This window comes from Solanum verrucosum, unplaced genomic scaffold (assembly GCF_900185275.1).
Source record: "Solanum verrucosum unplaced genomic scaffold, falcon-dt-bn FXZP01000108.1, whole genome shotgun sequence".
NCBI lineage: Eukaryota > Viridiplantae > Streptophyta > Magnoliopsida > Solanales > Solanaceae > Solanum > Solanum verrucosum.
In genome coordinates, this window is record NW_026020274.1 from 3283891 (window position 1) to 3303103 (window position 19213).

Sequence of the window (19213 nt, forward strand, 5' to 3'; positions counted from 1 at the left end):
CCTTTATTTTGATGGAGGATTTACAAAACTTTTCAAATTTGGGTTGCACCAACAAAAATGGGCCCAATAACTTTTCATACCACTTTGATGGATTAGAATTATCTTCACATTTGAAGGACCATCTTAAGAACCCATAATGTTCTTTCTTTTAATTACCACAATGATGACCATCAATATTTTACCATACTCATATTCATACATTTAACCACTGGTCATTTTCAGACACATTATGTCCTGCTACCACATTCACATAAGAGAATGGAGTAAATCAATTGGGCAAATTTCATGACTTTCAGTCAAAAGTATACAACTTTATGTTAGTCATCATCATATCATCACTATAGTGCATTAGGACTTAAACCCAATGTCTTACTCATATAAAGACGCCTTTGGTCATAAATCAATGAGACTTGAACCCAACTTCTTATTATCATGGTACACCGAGACTTTACTCGATGTCTTATCCATTTGGTGCGGTGAAACTTGAATTCACCGTCTTACCCTCAATCAATGTCTTAATAAACCAAATGCATTACCAAAAAAAATATATTGAATACCATAAATATAATCTGAATTTGACTTAAAACATAAGAAAAATGAACCAAATCAATTAATTAGAACAACATGTTGGAATCATGTAAAAGTCCCAAGTTAAAATGAATTAAAACCTTTTAACATTCCTTCTCAATATTGTTACGAAGGATTAACATAATTTACTAACCATTTTAAAATAACCACAAAACAAACTTCTTTATATTTACTTTGCTTCAATCCTTCAATAGTAGAACAATCGTGCTGATAACGTGTTGTAAAACTTAAGAACAAAAGAACAATATAAAGAGGAAGAGAAGAAGAATATAAGACAAGAGGAACAATAAACTAACTTTCTTTCTTTCAAGTGTTCACCAAATCTTCAAGTGTATACAATATGAACCTTATGCCTCTATTTATAGTGTAATATAGAGGCATACAAAAGGTTAGTCATAAACATGACATTAACATGAATACAATGGGGAGGTTATGGAAGTGAAAGGTTACAAGAATAATGGTTATAAAGATGGAGGATATGGAGGTTATGGAGGTTATGATTATCTTCATAATGGAGGAAAGTAAGGAGTAACTTCTTGATGTAGTGGACATCCACAATATACTATTTTATAACGGTTATATGTTTCTTCATTCATTTTTATTTATTCATTATATTAAAAATAGTTCACTTAAGCATATACAAAAATAAATATATATTTTACATTTAATATTAATTATTAATTATCTAAATCACTCCTCATAATTTAAGATTATTTTTCATTAATATTAGAGTTATAGTAAAATATGCACTTCATTTATTATTTTTTTAAAGACATGCAAACTCATTATGAAATAAAAATGAACAAAAGAAGTATACTCTTACAAATGAGTTATTACATGAAATTTTATTCGCTAGTATAATATTACACATTTGTTCAATTGGTTTAATTTTTTCCAAAAATTAAAGAATAAGAATAATCTACTTCCCTAATTAAAGAAAACGGAATAGGGTGAAAATTACTCCTGCATTATACGAAATAGATCACTTATATCCTTTTCTATATTTTGGGATAAAAAATACCCCCATCGTTATCTTAAGAGACCACAAATACCCTCAAGAGTTAACAATCCAAAATTTTAGTGGTGTGGCAAGCCTCGTGGGACTAATCCTTCCACCTAAGTGTTGCCAACTAGGATTTACATAAAAAAATTTTAGACCTTTAGCAGCGACAATAGTCGCCAAAAGCCCAACATATCGTCACTAGAGATTTTCATTGATTTTTAGCATTAAATTATGATTTTGTGTTTTTTTCTTCATTATTTTTAAAAAATCACAAAAGATATTGATCGAGGAGGAGTTTGAAGACACCATATGTTTTATATTAATGTCATATGTAGATGCATAAAATGTACAATAATGCATTATGTAATAGGAGATTTGAGTCGAGAAGTAATTTTGATGATATTCGTAATAATATTGGATGATTTTAATATTGATAGTACATGTTATTTATTTTAGAAAATTAGGTTGCAACCGAAAATTAATTATCATATTTTCTTGTTGAAATAACAGGTTTTACTAGCGAATGGATATTGCAGTCTTAGTCGCCGCTTGAAATCACTCAAAATCTTTAGTGGCAATATTTTTGGAATTTGTGGCAACAGTCGTCGCAGCTAAAGGTGTAATTTTGTTGAAGTAAATCCTAGTTGGCAACACTTAGGTGGAGGGTTTAGTCCCATGTGGCTTGCCATGTCACTAAAATTTTGGGTAGTTAAACATTGAGTGTATTTGTGGTCTCTTGGGATAACGGTAGGGTATTTTTGAACCCAAAATATAATGGAGGGTATAAGCCGTCTATTTCACATAGTTCAAGGGTAATTTTGACCCTTCTCTAATTTACATATATGTTTATTTAATTTTTTAATACAAATATAGAATCTACAGAAAAGCTAGTGAATTCGTCCGAACCCACGAACCCCATGAAGCTCCGCCTCAGCAGAAATGACAGCATCATGAGCATAGTTAGCTGCATAAGTTCAGAAGCGTGCTTCCTAACACTTGGTTTCAGTCAGGTGAAGGGATCTCTAGAGACTGAAGTCTGTACTTTGATCATTAAACCTTAGTAATGCATTTTTTTGTTAATAGTAAAGACAATCTTATTAGCTCACAAGTACAGCTTGTGCACCAATGAGATGCACATCACATTCCCCCAATTTAAAGGAAAATCATCAATATAAAATAATACGATACATTAGGACACAACCATCATATAAGAGTATAGAGGTTGCTATCTTTGAAGCTAATTAGTTATTTTCCACGAAACTACAGAAATCAACTGTAACATATGTATTTGACAACCAATTACATAAAGTGAAAAACAGATGCATCCATTGATATTTTGCCAGAACATCAACACTAACTTGTTAATAAACGTGTCCAACTCTCCAGCAACCTTTCTGCAGAGACAAATTGAGAATTAAAGGACTTAATGACTTTTCTGAGTTTTTGAATATTTAGGAAAAAATAAACAATTGACATATAGTTATACAATGAACAGCTACAGAAATAGTGTTGTTCCTGATACAAAACAAAAAGTTTTGATGCATACCTGGTATATTGCTAATTCATTCTTAGACCACGTCCTTGACGTCTCTTCTTTTGATTTCTTCGCTTCTTAGCAGCAATCTGTTGAGAAATATCTTCAGCAAAGTTGACAAACCATTTTGGTTTTTCCAGTAGGAACATGAGGCCTCCCATCAACAATCCAAATATCATACCATAACCTATTACCACAGCTTCCCATGTGAACCCGCTCGCAAAAAATGCATCTTCATCATCTTGTTCAAGTGTTGACTCATCTGGCCTATTATTGTTTCCACATTTCTTTGATAGTGGAAATCCACATAAATCAAGATTTCCACAATATGAATCATCTGGAAATGTATTGAACTGTTTCCCAATACGAATGCGCCCAGCCAGATGATTGTATGAAAGGTTTAAGACCTCAAGAAATGTCAAACTCGACAATTGACCAGGAACTTCTCCAATGAGTCTGTTCCACGAGAGATCTATAATGCTTCGAGCTGCTGCAACTTTGCAATTTCTGCAGGAATATGACCACGGAAGTTGTTGCGAGACAGGTTGAGTAACACAAGTGAGCTCAGACTTCCAATGGAATTTGGAATATCTCCTTCGAACCTGTTTCTTGATAAATCAACACTCGTCATAATTGACGTGATTCTCATATCAAACTCATTGAGTTTTATCACCAAACTAACATGGTAAAGGTAATCTCTGTGAGTCCTATTAATAGCTAGAGTAATTCCTGTTTTTCCTTCATCCACATCCATCATACCTCTGAAACTTTTGAAAATATTAGATGGAAAAGTTCCAGTGAACCCATTAACGGAAAGCTCAAAGATCCGTAACTCAGGAAATGGAAACTCGGAATCTAAATCACCAACTGAACCGTGAAAGAGATATGATTTCAGAATCAGAACTTGTAGGTTTGGAAGTTTGTCCAGCCATACGGGAACGTGTCATTTATATTGTTGTTCCCCAAATCAAGAGCTTCCAAGCTTGTACAGTTAACCAAGGATCGTGGGACTTGTCCCCCCCCAACTGATTGTCATACACACCAAGATATTGTAACCCTATAGGTAAGAATTTTGGTATTTCTCCATAAAAATTGTTCATACGCAAGTCTAAAACAAGAATGGAGTTACCCAAACATCCTGGGATTGGGATTGAACCACTGAAATTGTTCCGAGACAAAATGAGGACTTCAAGGTTAATCATGTCACAAATAGATTGATGCAAAGTCCCTTGAAGAAAATTGTTCTCCAAATTAAGCCACACCAAATTCTTTGAATGTCATACTTGTTTTTCAAAGCCTGTGAGCAAGTTATGAGAGAGATCCAGGATATACATGCTCATAGATAATATCCAATCAGGGATTTCTCCATGCAGCTTGTTGTTCCGAAGATCAATTCTAACGTTGCCAACGTAATGCTCTTGAGCTCATTTGGCAATTTCCCAGTTAATTCATTGTATTGAATAGATAAAGAAACCAAGGATGGAAGACGGAATAACCAAGGGGTATTGTGACAGTGAAATAATTGAAGGAAAAATCAAGTGTTTCTAACTCTTGAAGTCTGCTTAAATTAGAGGGAAGTGGACCAGTTAGTAAATTGTTTTGCAAGTTTAATTCTTGAAGGCGAGTCAAGGTTGCAATCGAATAGGGAAGTGGGCCAGTGAAATTGTTAGTTTGCAAGTATAAAAAAGATGGCTCTGAAAAGTTGGCGAAGTTGTCTGGAATTGAGCTTTCAAAATTATTGAAAGAGAGAGTTAAGTAGTTAAGTGTTTTCAGCTTTTTGATAGTTGAGGGAACATTTCCGGTGAAGTTGTTACCTGAAAGTGTCAACTTTGTGATTGCAGTTAGGTTACCAATGGATTCTAGAATCGAGCCTTGAAAATCGTTGAAAGAGAGATCTAAATCAACGAGTTTGTTTAATTTTGAGATAGTTGAGGGAACATTACCAGTGAAGCTGTTACTTGAAAGTCTCAACACTCTAATTCCGCTGAGGTTGCCAATGGATACTGGAATCAAGCCGGATAAACGGTTTAAAGAGAGATCTAAATACCAAAGAGAACGGAGGTTGCCGATTGAATCAGGTACCTTACCAAAAATATCAGTATAGAAAAAGTCCAACTCTAAAATACTTGTACCAACTCCAATTGAAATTAGGCAAAGTGCCTGTTAATAAAGGATTTCATCCCATTCTCAGCACTTGCAAGTTTGGTAGATGAAAAAGCTGAGAATCACTTATGTTCCCACACATGTTGGTGTCTTGAAGAATTAAGTACCTAAGGGAAGAAGGAAAATTCTTAGGTAACTCAAATGGTGCGTCCACGCTGTCAAGCAACAGTACCTCCAAATTGGTTAAGTTCTGAAGCAAACTTCTGGAGGTTGTTCGGCCAACTTGGAAGTCATTCGAGGAGAGGTCAAGTGAAACCAACTTAGACAACTTGGATAATCCTGGTGGAATCTGTATCTCCCCTTCATTAAATCCAGTATTCAAAAGATTGAGATGTGTCAAACTACTGAGTTCACTTATTCCAAGTGGAAAGTCGTCATCAAACTGGCTGAAGGCAAGGTTGAGTCTTTGGAGATGACCAAGTTTAGTGAGGCTGCTGTTAGCATTGATGGTCTGGTTAAGAATGCTGCAAGAAAGATCGAGGCCTATGACATGACCCGTAAATCCATTGCAAGTTACACCATCCCATTGACAACAATCTCCTGTAACATTCCAGGACAAAGTCTTGGCTCGGGTCTCATTGTCACAGTCATGTATATTTTGATCAACAACTGTGAGGCCTTTCTTAAATTGAAGCAAATAAAAAGCGTCATCGCGGGCACAGAGATGTTGCCCAGCATATGTGAGCTGAGACTGCTGGACAAAAAATATAACAAATGAATAGAAGCAGAAAGCAATAAGCAATTGTTGGTACTTCATATCTTATTTAGCTAGGAGCTTGTAGTCAATCTTTATATACATACAGTGTGATAAATAATGCATTATTGTTTTTGACTCAAGTCAGTTTCCACCTTTATTTAGTCACACAACTTTACTACCACTGATACAATTTATTTTTTTTCAAAAGTGTACGCGTTTATCTTTTTAATTAAAAAATTGCCACTAATTAAAAACCATAGAAAAAGCTTTCTTCCAATGCAATTATATAGATGTTTCCATCTAATTCAACTTTGAGCTAGGATTTGTATTGCACTTTAATTTATAGATGATTCCAAATCAATTTAACATTCAAAACTAGATGGTCCACTAGCCTCAAAAAAATTCAAGAATGCTAATGTGAAGAATTTGTTGTACTTAAATTGTGGCAGAAAAAACAACTTAAAATTATAAAATAGTAAGTTGAATGCACTATTAATATAAGAAATCAAACAGAGTACTTCGAATTCAAATAAACATCAAAGAAGATATATACCAAAAAAATATATATATCGATTTCAAATATACATAGGTTTTATCATATCATAATGCACAAAAAGGATGAAAAAGATGGATTACATCACGTTCACACATTATAACATAATGAACTATTCTAATTTTACTTAATAAATCATTATATATAAGAGCGGTATTTATAGGTTCACAAGTGATTATTAGACTTAGATGTATGAACTATACTTAATTAATCAACCATCTAGAACAACTAAAAGACAACAATGAACATGACTAAACTTGTGATAAACTAAAATACATGCACTTAATCACCTGGATGACCAAATTTGTCTTATATATATTCTCCGTTAATCTATCGGCTCATAAAAATTATTAACAATATCTTTTATTTTAAATATATCTAGTACATGAATTAAAACGATTAAAATGTGTTTTTCGTACTAACAGTAAAAATTCGTCAAACGCGTTTGAACATTTTCACTTGCTCATTCATAGGCATATTTCCATTAATGGTTTGCTTCACAATGCATATGCTATCTTTACCCTATGCATGGACATTTAGGCCTCATTTTATCTTTGTTAAGATTAAGATTCTGAATCTGAATGAATATTTAAATATTTAAAGTTATATTAGTGTTAATGGCTAATAATGATGATGACGATAGTTGTGCAGATTTTGAATCTGAATGAATATTTAAATGTTTAAAGTTATATTAGTGTTAATGGCTAATGATGATGATGACGATAGTTATGATAGTAGAGATAATTTTATTGTAGTGATTGATGTGATAGTCACAAATCATAATCGGTAATAGTGAAGTGGTTGGGATGATAAAATTGGTTATATATGTTAATAATTGGTTGTGTTAATGGTGATGGTTGTGTGGTGATAGATTAATGATATGTTAGTGACAAATGGTGATGTTGCTAATTGTAACTATGGAGATAGTAAGTATGGTGGCGATTGATAGTAGTGATTGACCGTGATAGTGGTTTCAAGTGGTGGTTGACGATTGACAACAATAATGGTGGTTGACAATTGTGGTAGTGATGGTTATGACAATAGGTGGTTACAACTGATGATGGTTAGTAGAGTGATGGTAAAGAATATCCACATAAAGATATATAAACTGTCATGATCCGATTTCTCAGGTCATGCTGGCACCTAATACACCCCACCAGTAGGTAAGTTTAACCCGTAGCCCAGCACCATAAGCAACGGACTACCAGGTTTCTGAGGGTAGCAGCCCATAGTACACAATTAATTACGCGCTCGTTATGAAGTCGATGTAACATGGTTATCAGAAGGTATTTCAACTAGGGAACTAAAATCAGCTGAAATTTGAACTAGAGCGTCAGTCTCATTAGTCACCTGGAAGGAGGTATTTCTGAAAGAACCCACTCAGCTTATGTCCTGACACTTAGAGAACGTACTTCCAGCTCTCCAAGACAACACTGCAGCGGGCATGTCTCTAGGTTCAATAGATCATACACATATATAGATTACATAGAGACCCAAGGCTCTCATTCTGCTATTCTTAGGTTACATAGCAGTTAACATGTCATTGCCAGCTAGATGATTTAATGCCCATAAATTAGTCAAAATCTAAAATCCGCTCAACACTTCACAATTTTTAAAGTCTTAGTGCATTGTTGCTTCAAATGGAAGATGCAAGGAAAAGCATACTTACCTATTATCGCCAGTTGCACATATACATGTGTATGAACAATGCCTACCACCGCCATACATGTAGATACAGGTAAGAAACATGCTTTCTAACTGATTTTCTTTCCTCCCTACGTTGTTTTCCTCATAACCTACACAAAAGAATGCAACTGGTAGTAAAAAGACAAGAGAATAGGTGGAGAGCAGATAATATACTAGGACACCCATAGCTAAGAAACACAGTAAGAAAGATACTAAGAAATTATGCCATGGATAATCCCTAGAAACTGATGGAAAGAGTAAGTGATACACTAGGAATAAGCTGTGTCTACAACAGCCAGATTAACTATACACGGGAGTGTGGAAAACCTTGCTAAAGCAAATATATCACTAAACCTTTCAAGTGCTTTCCCAGCATTACATAGTATAATTCTTCCATTTATAGGGGAAAGAAATTGGTTTCATATTTGATCGATATTCAAACACGTAAAACATTTAACTGCCGCCAACCAAGGTCAACCTTGTCTCAACCAATTGAAGCATCACTCTCTTATTATAGAGCCTACTGATTCAACAACTCAAAGAATACAACAAGAAAACACCCATCGAATACAAACATTTATCTCAAACGGTAAGGTGATAGAAGCAAAGATTTGCACATTCCATAAAGGATTAGAAGATGTTTCTGATTATTTACCCCTAAACACCAATGTTGTGTTTGAATTTGTTATTTGGTTGGGTTGACATAAAGACAAGTTAAACAAGAAAAGGAAGTATAGAAATACAAGAGGATCAACAATCCTGCTGAAAAGACAAATCACAAAAGGAACATAAGTCAAAAACCTGTCATGGCGTGCTGACTTGCAAGTTGATATATATCAACATTCGACTCTCAGAATCATCAAGAATATATAAGAAATAAAAACCTTGGGCAAAAATGTTGCAAGTTTTTATGTGAAAAAAAGATGTCTCGATTTCCAAATGTCTTGACAATTTCTTTTTATAACTGAGAAATCCCCGAAGGCAAGCTACCACATAGTTCAAAACATGGTGGATAATGGGCCTGCCATTCTACCTTTCTCCACATAAATACAAGAATTTCGTCCACAACAATGTCCAAACTCATGATATGCACCTAATCAACATATCACACACTACACTTGAAAAAAAGAAGGGGGTCAATTTAGGCTCGTTCCCTTCCACTGCATAGCCGCGCTAGCAGGTACTACAAGCCCTCTGTTCCACGCATCTAACCAGCTCGCGGCATAGCAGTTACATTCACTGGAGATGCTCACCTTAGTTTGGAATGAAGATGGATGAACAGGCACTTGAACCTGGAACTGATGAAATTCAGGGAAAACATGGAAGCAGTCACTATATTGGGGGGCAAGACATGACAGCGACGTAAGAAAAAAGTAGATCAGAAAGCGCCTTCTAAACTACCCCATTTATCCCAAAGAGAAGGGGCCTATGTATTTGCATGACCCCTGCAAATTTAACCCTATCTATACCAGAGCCACTCCCCTAGCGGCTCTACTAACCCAAAGCCTTGCGGGCTGTCTTGACAAAATATTTTACAGTAAGTTGCAGGTACCCAATAGGAGAAGTACAAGATCTAATTAGGAAAATATGCAGGATATTTTTAACAAAATTAAGAAGACTAAATGAAAGTTTCCATGAAAAAGTAAAACAATACTGACCTCAACATGCGCTTCAGAGATTAGCATATTGAATCAGAGCAAGATCTAAGTCGGACTTCATAAAACAGCAAACAGTTAGGATAGGGTGCCATGTGTTAAATCTGTCTGGAACTTACAGGCATAACGAGTCAACAACCACTGTAAGAGTTTGAACTCCAGCAAGAACTGCTTCAGGCATGAAGATCAGCTGAATGTCATCTTTCCAAATTTGAAAAAAGCTATTGACAAAAAGATATTATTGGGCAGGAAAATTGATGATAGCTAGACACTATGGATAGCTTTGAACTACCATCATCATTTACTAAATAACTGCTTGCAAACGAATATGTTGTTAGAATATGGTACTCATAATTTATTTATTTTAAAACAGCTAACATATCTTGTACAAATAGTAAGATTATACAAAGACTGTATAATCATCCATAATTACAGGACTGTAAAGAGACCAAACCTACAGCTCCACTATCATCTAGGAGTTTAAAACATCAAAAATTGAATCAAGATCTTCTACACATGTTCCTTTACACCAAAAATACAAAAATACCAAACACTTCAACTTCATCTTCTGGATATGACTTGATTTATCGTCAAAGCATCTTTTGTTCCTTTATTCCCCATATTGTCCACTAAATAGAGGTTGGAATGAGCTTCGATCTCTCCTTCTAGCTTGAGTTGCCTCTAAGATTATTTTCTTGATGCAACTTATTCATCAGCATTTTTGCTGCTCAACAAATAACACACTGCCTAATTACTCTGCAGCAGCTAGAGTACAACTTCTTGTTGATCAGCCAATCAAGTATATAAAAAGAACCTATACCTAGTGAAATAAGTTTACAAGGTAACACTAACTAGTAAAAAATCAAAAGAATAAAGATAAAAGAACAGTTTGCAGCCTACAAAACACGAACATCGATGGCAATGGAATTTGAGTCGCTTTTTGAGCGATCAAGTTGGAAGATGCAAACATCTCCTACTTTTAGCTTGTTGCTTGAAAAGAAATCATGCCAGCCTCTTGTAATACAAGCATATAGAGTCTTCCCACCATTGCAAATTCTCAGACTCACAGGACATGATTTACCCGACGGGCCTGTTAACGTCATGGTTGTATTCTGAAAGAGTGCATTCGACTGACAAAATTCTGTGGGTATATGCTGTCATAAGAGCACATTAAAGAAATTTAGGAAAAAGATCATATTGGATATTTTTAGGCACTACAATAAAAAGTTCATTGTCTGTGTTGTCAAAGGTTTGGATAAAAGAAAATAAGAGTTAAAAGCTCACCATATAAGGAGAACGTTTTCTCACGTTATATTCTTTTATTCTTGCCGTAAACTCAGAACTTCCTTTCATGCATTGGTAGTGAGGTTGATCTCCCTCAAGTTTCCTTTTCTCTACAGAAGTAAGAAATAGAGCATCAAACCCAAATGAAATGTACATTGGACCACTCCTCTAGATTACCCTCCTTTCCACTTCACTGAAATACTCATCATAGACATGGCTTTAACAATGTTACAAAAGATGAAACTTTTCTTATTCCATATCAATTTATTGATTGCCATAACAGTACCTTCCTTTTTTTGACAAGATTGATTGCCATAATAGTACTAAAACAATTATACCAAGTTAAAGTATACGCAATAGTACAACTACAAGCATGTTTTCCTTAACAGATATGTCCCTAAATCAGACAACGTATCTGTTCATAATACACATTTTAAAATTAAAATCGACAATTTAATCTTTGTCTATATCTAAATTCAGCTTAGGAATATTAGATTCAACTGTAGGGAAGTGAAACAAAAGAATCTGGAGTGTTTCTTTAAAAGGTAAGGTGTTTGGTTGGTGTCAGCTTGATCTTAGGCTGGAATATAATTTCTTACTATAAATGAATCAATATGACTAGTAAGCTTTATACATCCAATAGAGGAAAAATAACAATTTTAGGGAAATTACCTATTCCGGACTGACCAGATTTCACCTTTTTCTTTTTCTCCTGGGAAGGTACTACTTCGCTCTTTTCCAACAACTTCTTATCACAGCCAGTTGAATCAAGAAGGGTAACACTGAAACTCATGTTACCCAAGTGCTCAAACACAGCAAAATCTCCAACTCTTAGGTCATGCTTTTGCACAAATTCTTCCCAACCCTTATCAAATGAGATAATGCCCTTCTCGGATCGATTAATTTCAACATTCCATGTATCCTTGCCCTTTATTATTGTCCCCTTTTCTGATTTATCCCCTTTTAGCTTCGGAAAAAAAGCTGGTGGAATTGTCTGCAATACCAGGTGAATTGAACAAAAATTGGAAAAATAAAATAAAATTGATACTACCAAAAACACCATTAATTCTGGAAGTTCCTCTTCCGTTCATATAGAAAATTGATACTACCCAAAAAAAATTAGGAAAAAATAGAAAGAAATGGCAGTAGTATCTTACAAGCTTAGAGTGAAAACCAGGCACCATGACCTTGAAGAAACGTCTGCTAATCGGAAGTTCCGGCGAAGAAGATTGCATTGTTAAATTCGTCGGAGTATTGCTATACTCAAAACAGTTTGTTTGTTTCTTTTATATTAGAGATTTTGCCAAGTTCCGTCGGAATTTATTTGAGGGGAAAGTCGTAATATAGCAAGGGTTCCGTTGGAATTAGGGGTGTGAAAAAAATCGAATTGACTAATAAATCAAATCGAGATTTTTAAAATTGATTTATTATTGTTAAGTTATTGATATTTGGGTTAACATGTATATTAGATTACCGACTAAACTGATAACACATTAAGATTATAGTACATCTATATAAATATTATTAAATTTTTATATTGGTATCTTAGTAGTTATATTGATAACTCATTAAGATTGGAGTAATACATTTATATAAATATCAAAATTTTAATATCGGTATCTTATTAGTTACTCTCTTTATCTCTAATTACTTGTCCACTTTTGAATTGACACATTATTAAAAAAACTATTTTACTTCTATTAACTATAAAGTGAATGAATTAAAATTTTAAATTTTTTTAAAAGTTCTACATTTTTCAAAGTAATTAATTGAGGGTATAATAGATAAAAAAATTATCCTTTCTCGATTTGTCAAAATAGACAAGTAAAAAAGGAAAAGTGGACAAATAATTAGAGACATAAAGAGTATTATCTTTGTCATTTAGCCTTTAATTCACATTATTGTTAAAGGTCTTTTATTATATTGTACTTGTATAGTTTTTTTCCTGTTAGTCACTACTGCGTCTATTTTATGAGCATTATATAAGGTTACATTATTGTCATGTTGCGCCTAATTGTTGGAGAAGTTATATATTTATTTTATGAGATTTTTTTTTATTAAATCGAAAATCAAACTGTTAATGTCCAATAATTGATAAATTGAAAATTGAAAAAAATATTTCATTAGTTGAATATTGATTTAGCATATTTAAAAATTGATAAATCAAATCGATAATAGATGAAATCGAACCGAACCAATCAAAATACACCCTTAATCGATATTGTTTTAGAGGAAAAGACAGTGATATAATCCCTCGTCAACATTATGAAAATAGTTTATTTTAGAGGAATATACATGAACTGTTTTCATAATGTTAACTAGGGGTTATATCACGGTAGAGTTATGATACATATTTCAGCCATAAAATTATCAATTATGTCCCATTGAATTTTATATATACTACTATTATAAATATCATCATCAAATTTTAAGAACTAGTTCTAGAAACGTGCGCTGCACGTTTGTCTTCTATTATGATCTAAAATTTATATAAGTCTAATATCATGTCGATATAAATATTTATCACATTATATTTTTATAAATATGATAAATCTTGTATTGATTAATATGTTTCTATATAAAGCTTACTTTTGCATCCAAAAATAAATGAAAAGAAGGATTTCAAATATAATCTTCTAGACTAAAATATCTAAATATATGTTTCTCTATGCAAATACAAGGGTGACAACTAACTCTTTTCATTTAACTTTTAGTTATTTGTTTTGGAAAATAAGATGTGTTGAATTATGTAAAACTAATTAAAATAATATAGCATATGATGATATATGACATATCAAGGAACTCTTGCTCTAAATTTAAGAAGTGCACCTAAACATTACTAACATGGATGCAATAAAAAATTAGGTAATCAACATACTTAGATATGACCATCATTATTATCTATAATAATTTTCTTCCAAAGATTGTAGCTAGCTTGGTATGATATGAAACAGGAAAAACTAAGCACTAATAAAATAAGGGGAATAAATTTAATGAAAGAATGATAAATGTAGCACCTTTTCGATGATCAACTTACATAACATAATGAAGTGAAATGACAAAGAAAGGAAGAAGAGAGTTTCCATCTCACTTACCCAAAGTATGTAAATCAGTGAAAACTTGCTGAATTCCTTCAATAATTGCCTAAAAATTAAATATTAAAAGAGAAGTTTTCAAAACATGAAAATATAGTAGTGACTTACTATGCTTGTTAGAAGGCCATCTTTATAAAAAGATGAATTTCAACCTCCACAAAGATTTTAGGCATAATACATATATTGGACCCTAAACTTGGCTTCAAATTTTAACTTTGATCTCCAACTTTCATAGTGCACAAACAAGCACTTTAACTATTCAACCTTTTAATAAATAAACACGCGAGTCCTATTTGGCAAAACGCGTGATGTGCACGTATTCTGCGCGAGTTAGGAGTAATTTGACAACTCTACCACCCCGGATTCCGGCCAATCTCCGGCAACCCAAAACCCCATTCATTTTCTTCTTTTTCAAGCAAAATGCCACCACCAAATGACCCCCAAACAAGTGAACAAACACATCCATTACTCCTCCCTTTTCCGGCCAGCAAACACCACTTGAAACCACCCAAAACCTCCATTCATTTTCTTCTTCTTCCCTCCGCTCACGCCACCACAAGCGAGCCGGCTTCAACCTCAAACAACCAGCAGCTCCCAACTCCAAACACCTCCAACCCAACCGTTCTCCTTCTTCCTCCACACCAGAGCACAACCCATGAAGCAAATGAGCTTCAAGCTCGCCAAACCCATCAAATACCCGACCCCAAACCCATCAGATTCGCCATCTCCTGCGAGAACCAGACACAAAACAACAACCAAATGACCCCCCAAACCCCATGAAAACAGACCCAACAACCACAAACACCTAAACCAAGATGCCAGCCATCAACAAACCTATAAGCTCCGTCAAACAATGAGCTCCAAGCTCTAAAAATCATTAGGAGGAATTAATTTTGATTCTTGTATATAAATTAAAATTAATTTTTTTTTCTAAAATCGACATGTAAAATATTTTATTAGTTGGCAGCCATTGAGTGGCTCACTAATACACATTGGAGCGTTTGCATTTCACGCTCTTTGGCTGCAAAAATCGCATGTTTATTTATTTAAAAGTTGAATAATTAAAGTGTATGTTTGTGCACTATGAAAGTTGGAGGTCAAAGTTAAAATTTGAAGCCAAGTTTAGGGTCCAATATATGTATTATGCCAAGATTTTAAACATCCGTTCCCATCACATTGCAAGCTCCGTATGAAGTTTTAGAATGTACACATACATTTTTCTCCTGTAAAAAAATAAAAGAATATAATGAAAGGGATGAGTGATCAACTAATGAATTTAGAGTGAAATGAAAAGTTTATTTCACAATCATGCATTTTTGCTATATAACCATTGGGAAACCTCTTTGCTACACAAATATAATATTGACTTGGATAGAAATTACCCCAAGTCTTCATTTTCCTTATTCATCATTATTATTGTTGGAGCAATAAGTGAACATTTCTCATAATTAATAATGTGCAACTCTTCATTCACCTTCTTTAATATAATTATTATAGCAATAAGTGAATGTTCATAGGTATTGGGAGAGTAATCTAGATTAGCAAGAAAATCAAAAGCCAAAAATTGATAAAATTAACAAGCAGGTATATACTGATTAGCATTAGTATAATAATATAATAGTATGATATAATTATTATTTAATATTTAATTTATTAATAGCTTATAACATTTTAATTTAATGTAGAGGTAAAATGGTAATCTATCTTTTTCCTAATATTCTTCTAATTTATAGTAGGGGTAAAATCGTAAATCAACTTTTAACTTTTTTGTTCCCACTTATAGTAATATATGATTAGTACAAGTGAAACAAACCTACACATACTCAATTGGACATTTATACATAAACTAGATATAAGTGTACGTGCTAACATGCGCCCAATATGTTATTTTTTTATCTTATTTTATGTGACATAAATAAAATTGAAAGAGTCAATTAAATTTTGATATGATTTTTAAATATTCTAAGTTGTTAATTATTGTAATTTTGAAATAATATATATTACTTTCATTGTCCCAATATATGTAGCACAAATAAAATTTCAAGAGTCAATATGTTGTTAATTATTGAGATTTATAATATTTTTTACGTAGTTTTCAAATTAAATAATACATGTTACTTCTCTTGTCCCATTTTATGTGACACGAATATATTAATTTTAGTTATCAATTATCATGATTTATAGTATTTTTTATGCAATTTTTAAATATATAAAAAAAATAAAAAATAAGACAAAAAAATTAAAACGGAGAAAAAAGTAGGCAAATATATATGTAAGTGTGGAACCACACAGGTGAAGCAGGCAGACCGCCACATGTGTGGTTATCCACACTTATATATAAGCAGTAGATTTTTTTGTCTCGCTTTATGTGACATAGATAAAATTTAAAGAGTCAATTAAATTTTGATATGATTTATAAATATTTTAAATTGTTAATTATTGTAATTTTTACGTAATTTTTAAATAATATATGTTACTTTTCTTGTCCTAATATATGTAGCACAAATAGAATTTCAAGAGTCAATATGTCGTTAATTATTGAGATTTACAATTCTTTTTACGTAGTTTTCAAACTAAATAATACATGTTACTTCTTTTATCCCATTTTATGTGACACATATATATTGATTTTAGTTGTCAATTATCATAATTTATAGTATTTTTTATGCGATTTTTAAATATATTAAAAATTAAAAAAATAAGAAACCACACAGCTGAAGCAAGCATGTTGACCTCCACCTGTGTGTTATCCACACTTATATAAAAGTAGTAGATTATGTGACACGGATATATTAATTTTAGTTGTCAATTATCATACTTTATAGTATTTTTCATGCGATTTTTAAATATATTAAAAATTAAAAAAATAAGACAAACAAATTAAAACGGAGAAAAAAGTAAGCAAATATATATGTAAGTGTGGAACCACACAAGTGAAGCAGGCATGTTGACCTCCACCTGTGTGGTTATCCACACTTATATATAAGTAATACGTTCAGGAGAGAAAAAAAGTGTTATCAAAATATGTTGGAAGGTAAAAAGTAAACCTCAGATTAACTAAAAAATTATTTGATCAGGGAAACTATCAAAATTACCCCAATTCTTTACAGGGAAAATGATACATAATAGCAAACATTTAAATCAAAATAAATCTTATATCTACTGTTTCATATATTTGCATTTCACAGCTAATGTTACACCATTTTTGCCATTCAGTTGGGACCCACAAATTTTTAAAAAAACGGAAGATCTATTTTATACAAATTCCTTCACTATTTCTCTCTCCCATTTTCTTTCAATTTCCTAAAATCTCTCCCCAAATAAGTTTTATTTTAATCAATTGGGACCCACACATTTCAAAAAACGGAAGATTTATTTTTATATTAATCCCTTCGCTATATTTTCTCTCTAGTTTCTTTCAATTTCTCCTAAAATCTCTCCCCAAGTCTGTTTTTTTTAAACACATATATTTTCGTTTTTTTAATCAATTGGGACCCACACACTTCAAAAAACGGAAGATTTATTTTTATACTAATCCCTTCGCTATCTTTTCTCTCCAGTTTCTTTCAATTTCTCCTAAAATCTCTCCCCAAGTCTGTTTTTTTAAAATACATATATTTTCGTCATATACACTTATAATTATACAGATCTTCCCCTACCAGTTCTCTTTTACATTTTCTCTCTTTCTCGCTTTATACAAACACAAATTATACAAATTACAATGTATAATTTGTGTTGTATAAAGCGCGTGCGAGAGAGAGATTTGATAGACAAATGTTTTATTTCGATTCAATTGTATATAAATTCAAATTTTATGCTGATATACAAACACAATCATTGGTACATATACATAGTAATTACATATATACAATTGAATTGAGAGGCTGCCAACGATTTATACAAACGAGAGGCTGCCAGCAATTTATACAAATGAGAGGCTGCCAACGATTTATATAAATCTGATGTTCCATAGCAAACATAAAGTTTGCTATGAAGCGCAATTATACAAACTATAACTAAAGCATACATATATAATTTTTATGTTTGCTAAACCTAAAATTTACTCTTCTTTATATTACCAAATAAATAAAAATTCATAACATAAGTATAATATACTATCAAAAAAGCTATTCTAAGGAGAAAAATACAACATTCATTGATTAAACTTTGGTCCAATAAAAAAGTAAACATGAACCTGAGTTATAGTGTACCATATTTATTGAGTAATTTGTTTCGCCAACATCATTAGTAACTACATGATTATGTTTATACTCCATGAATATTTCCTCACTCCTTTAATATTCTCGCAAAAAATTATGTAGATATAAATGATGGTTTTTTTTTTTTTTACAAAATATGAACTTGTGGATCAATTTTTTGTATTTGAAAAATGTGAAATCGTGATATAAAATTCCCAAATCAAGCTTTTGGAGAATTTGAAATTATTCACAAGATGAAATTACATACGTCCAAACATAGATTTCATCTCTTGATTTCAAATCACAAGATGAAATAGCATGTTCAATCGCCTACTTAGAATATATCAAAGGGGGAAAATAAACAAAACATAAAGTTAATAACTATCTTCACAGAAACTACTGTAAGATGTACTGTACCATATGTAAGCTTTCTGTGATTTCAAATAACAGTCAGGGCATGATCCCAGATATGCTACAAGACTACAAGTCCAGAGAAGTCTATCAGGAATATGAGAACACTACATGTACATAACAAATCTAGACATGAAAAGTGGCACACAGATGAGGAGGTCTCAAAACCGTCTCACTTGGGCAGGACGCGGAAGCTATGAAAGAAGATGATTACAGTGGCTACACAATGTATTTATGGGAATTTCATCAGCAAACTCAGCTCTTTATGTACTTCTGCAGAATCCAAGTATCCCCCTTTAGACTAAAAATGAAAGATATTGTCATCATATCACTGCTGCTGAAAGG

The 19213-nt window shown here is 32.6% G+C and overlaps 2 protein-coding genes across 2 annotated transcripts; both read right to left on the reverse strand.

The window, feature by feature from the left end:
• Positions 1-3148: 3148 nt before the first annotated feature.
• LOC125833868 (receptor-like protein 53) lies at positions 3149-10060 on the reverse strand. Its single transcript, XM_049513024.1, has 6 exons — positions 9999-10060; positions 9478-9556; positions 5461-5982; positions 4940-5285; positions 3728-3992; positions 3149-3632 (listed from the first exon to the last, which is right to left on the reverse strand). Exons 1-6 carry the CDS (start codon positions 10058-10060, stop codon positions 3149-3151), a joined length of 1758 nt encoding a protein of 585 aa, XP_049368981.1.
• Positions 10061-10271: 211 nt separating this feature from the next.
• LOC125834143 (B3 domain-containing protein REM9-like) lies at positions 10272-12440 on the reverse strand. The gene is made up of 4 exons (XM_049513334.1): positions 12321-12440; positions 11836-12157; positions 11164-11273; positions 10272-11033 (listed from the first exon to the last, which is right to left on the reverse strand). The coding sequence occupies exons 1-4, from the start codon at positions 12396-12398 to the stop codon at positions 10776-10778; spliced, it is 768 nt and encodes a 255-aa protein (XP_049369291.1). The 5' UTR covers positions 12399-12440; the 3' UTR covers positions 10272-10775.
• Positions 12441-19213: the final 6773 nt, after the last annotated feature.

Excerpts from the sequence above, each read along its gene's own strand:
- LOC125833868 (XM_049513024.1), bottom strand. The coding sequence starts at position 10,060 with ATGCCTGAAGCAGTTCTTGCTGGAGTTCAAACTCTTACAGTGGTTGTT. Across the intron at positions 5,983-9,477 it reads CATCTTCATTCCAAACTAAG|CAGTCTCAGCTCACATATGC; the intron begins GTGAGCATCTCC and ends TTTTTTGTCCAG. Across the intron at positions 3,633-3,727 it reads GTTGATTTATCAAGAAACAG|AAATTGCAAAGTTGCAGCAG; the intron begins GTTCGAAGGAGA and ends ATATTCCTGCAG.
- LOC125834143 (XM_049513334.1), bottom strand. The coding sequence starts at position 12,398 with ATGCAATCTTCTTCGCCGGAACTTCCGATTAGCAGACGTTTCTTCAAG. Across the intron at positions 12,158-12,320 it reads CTGGTTTTCACTCTAAGCTT|ACAATTCCACCAGCTTTTTT; the intron begins GTAAGATACTAC and ends CTGGTATTGCAG. Across the intron at positions 11,034-11,163 it reads GAAAACGTTCTCCTTATATG|CATATACCCACAGAATTTTG; the intron begins GTGAGCTTTTAA and ends CTCTTATGACAG.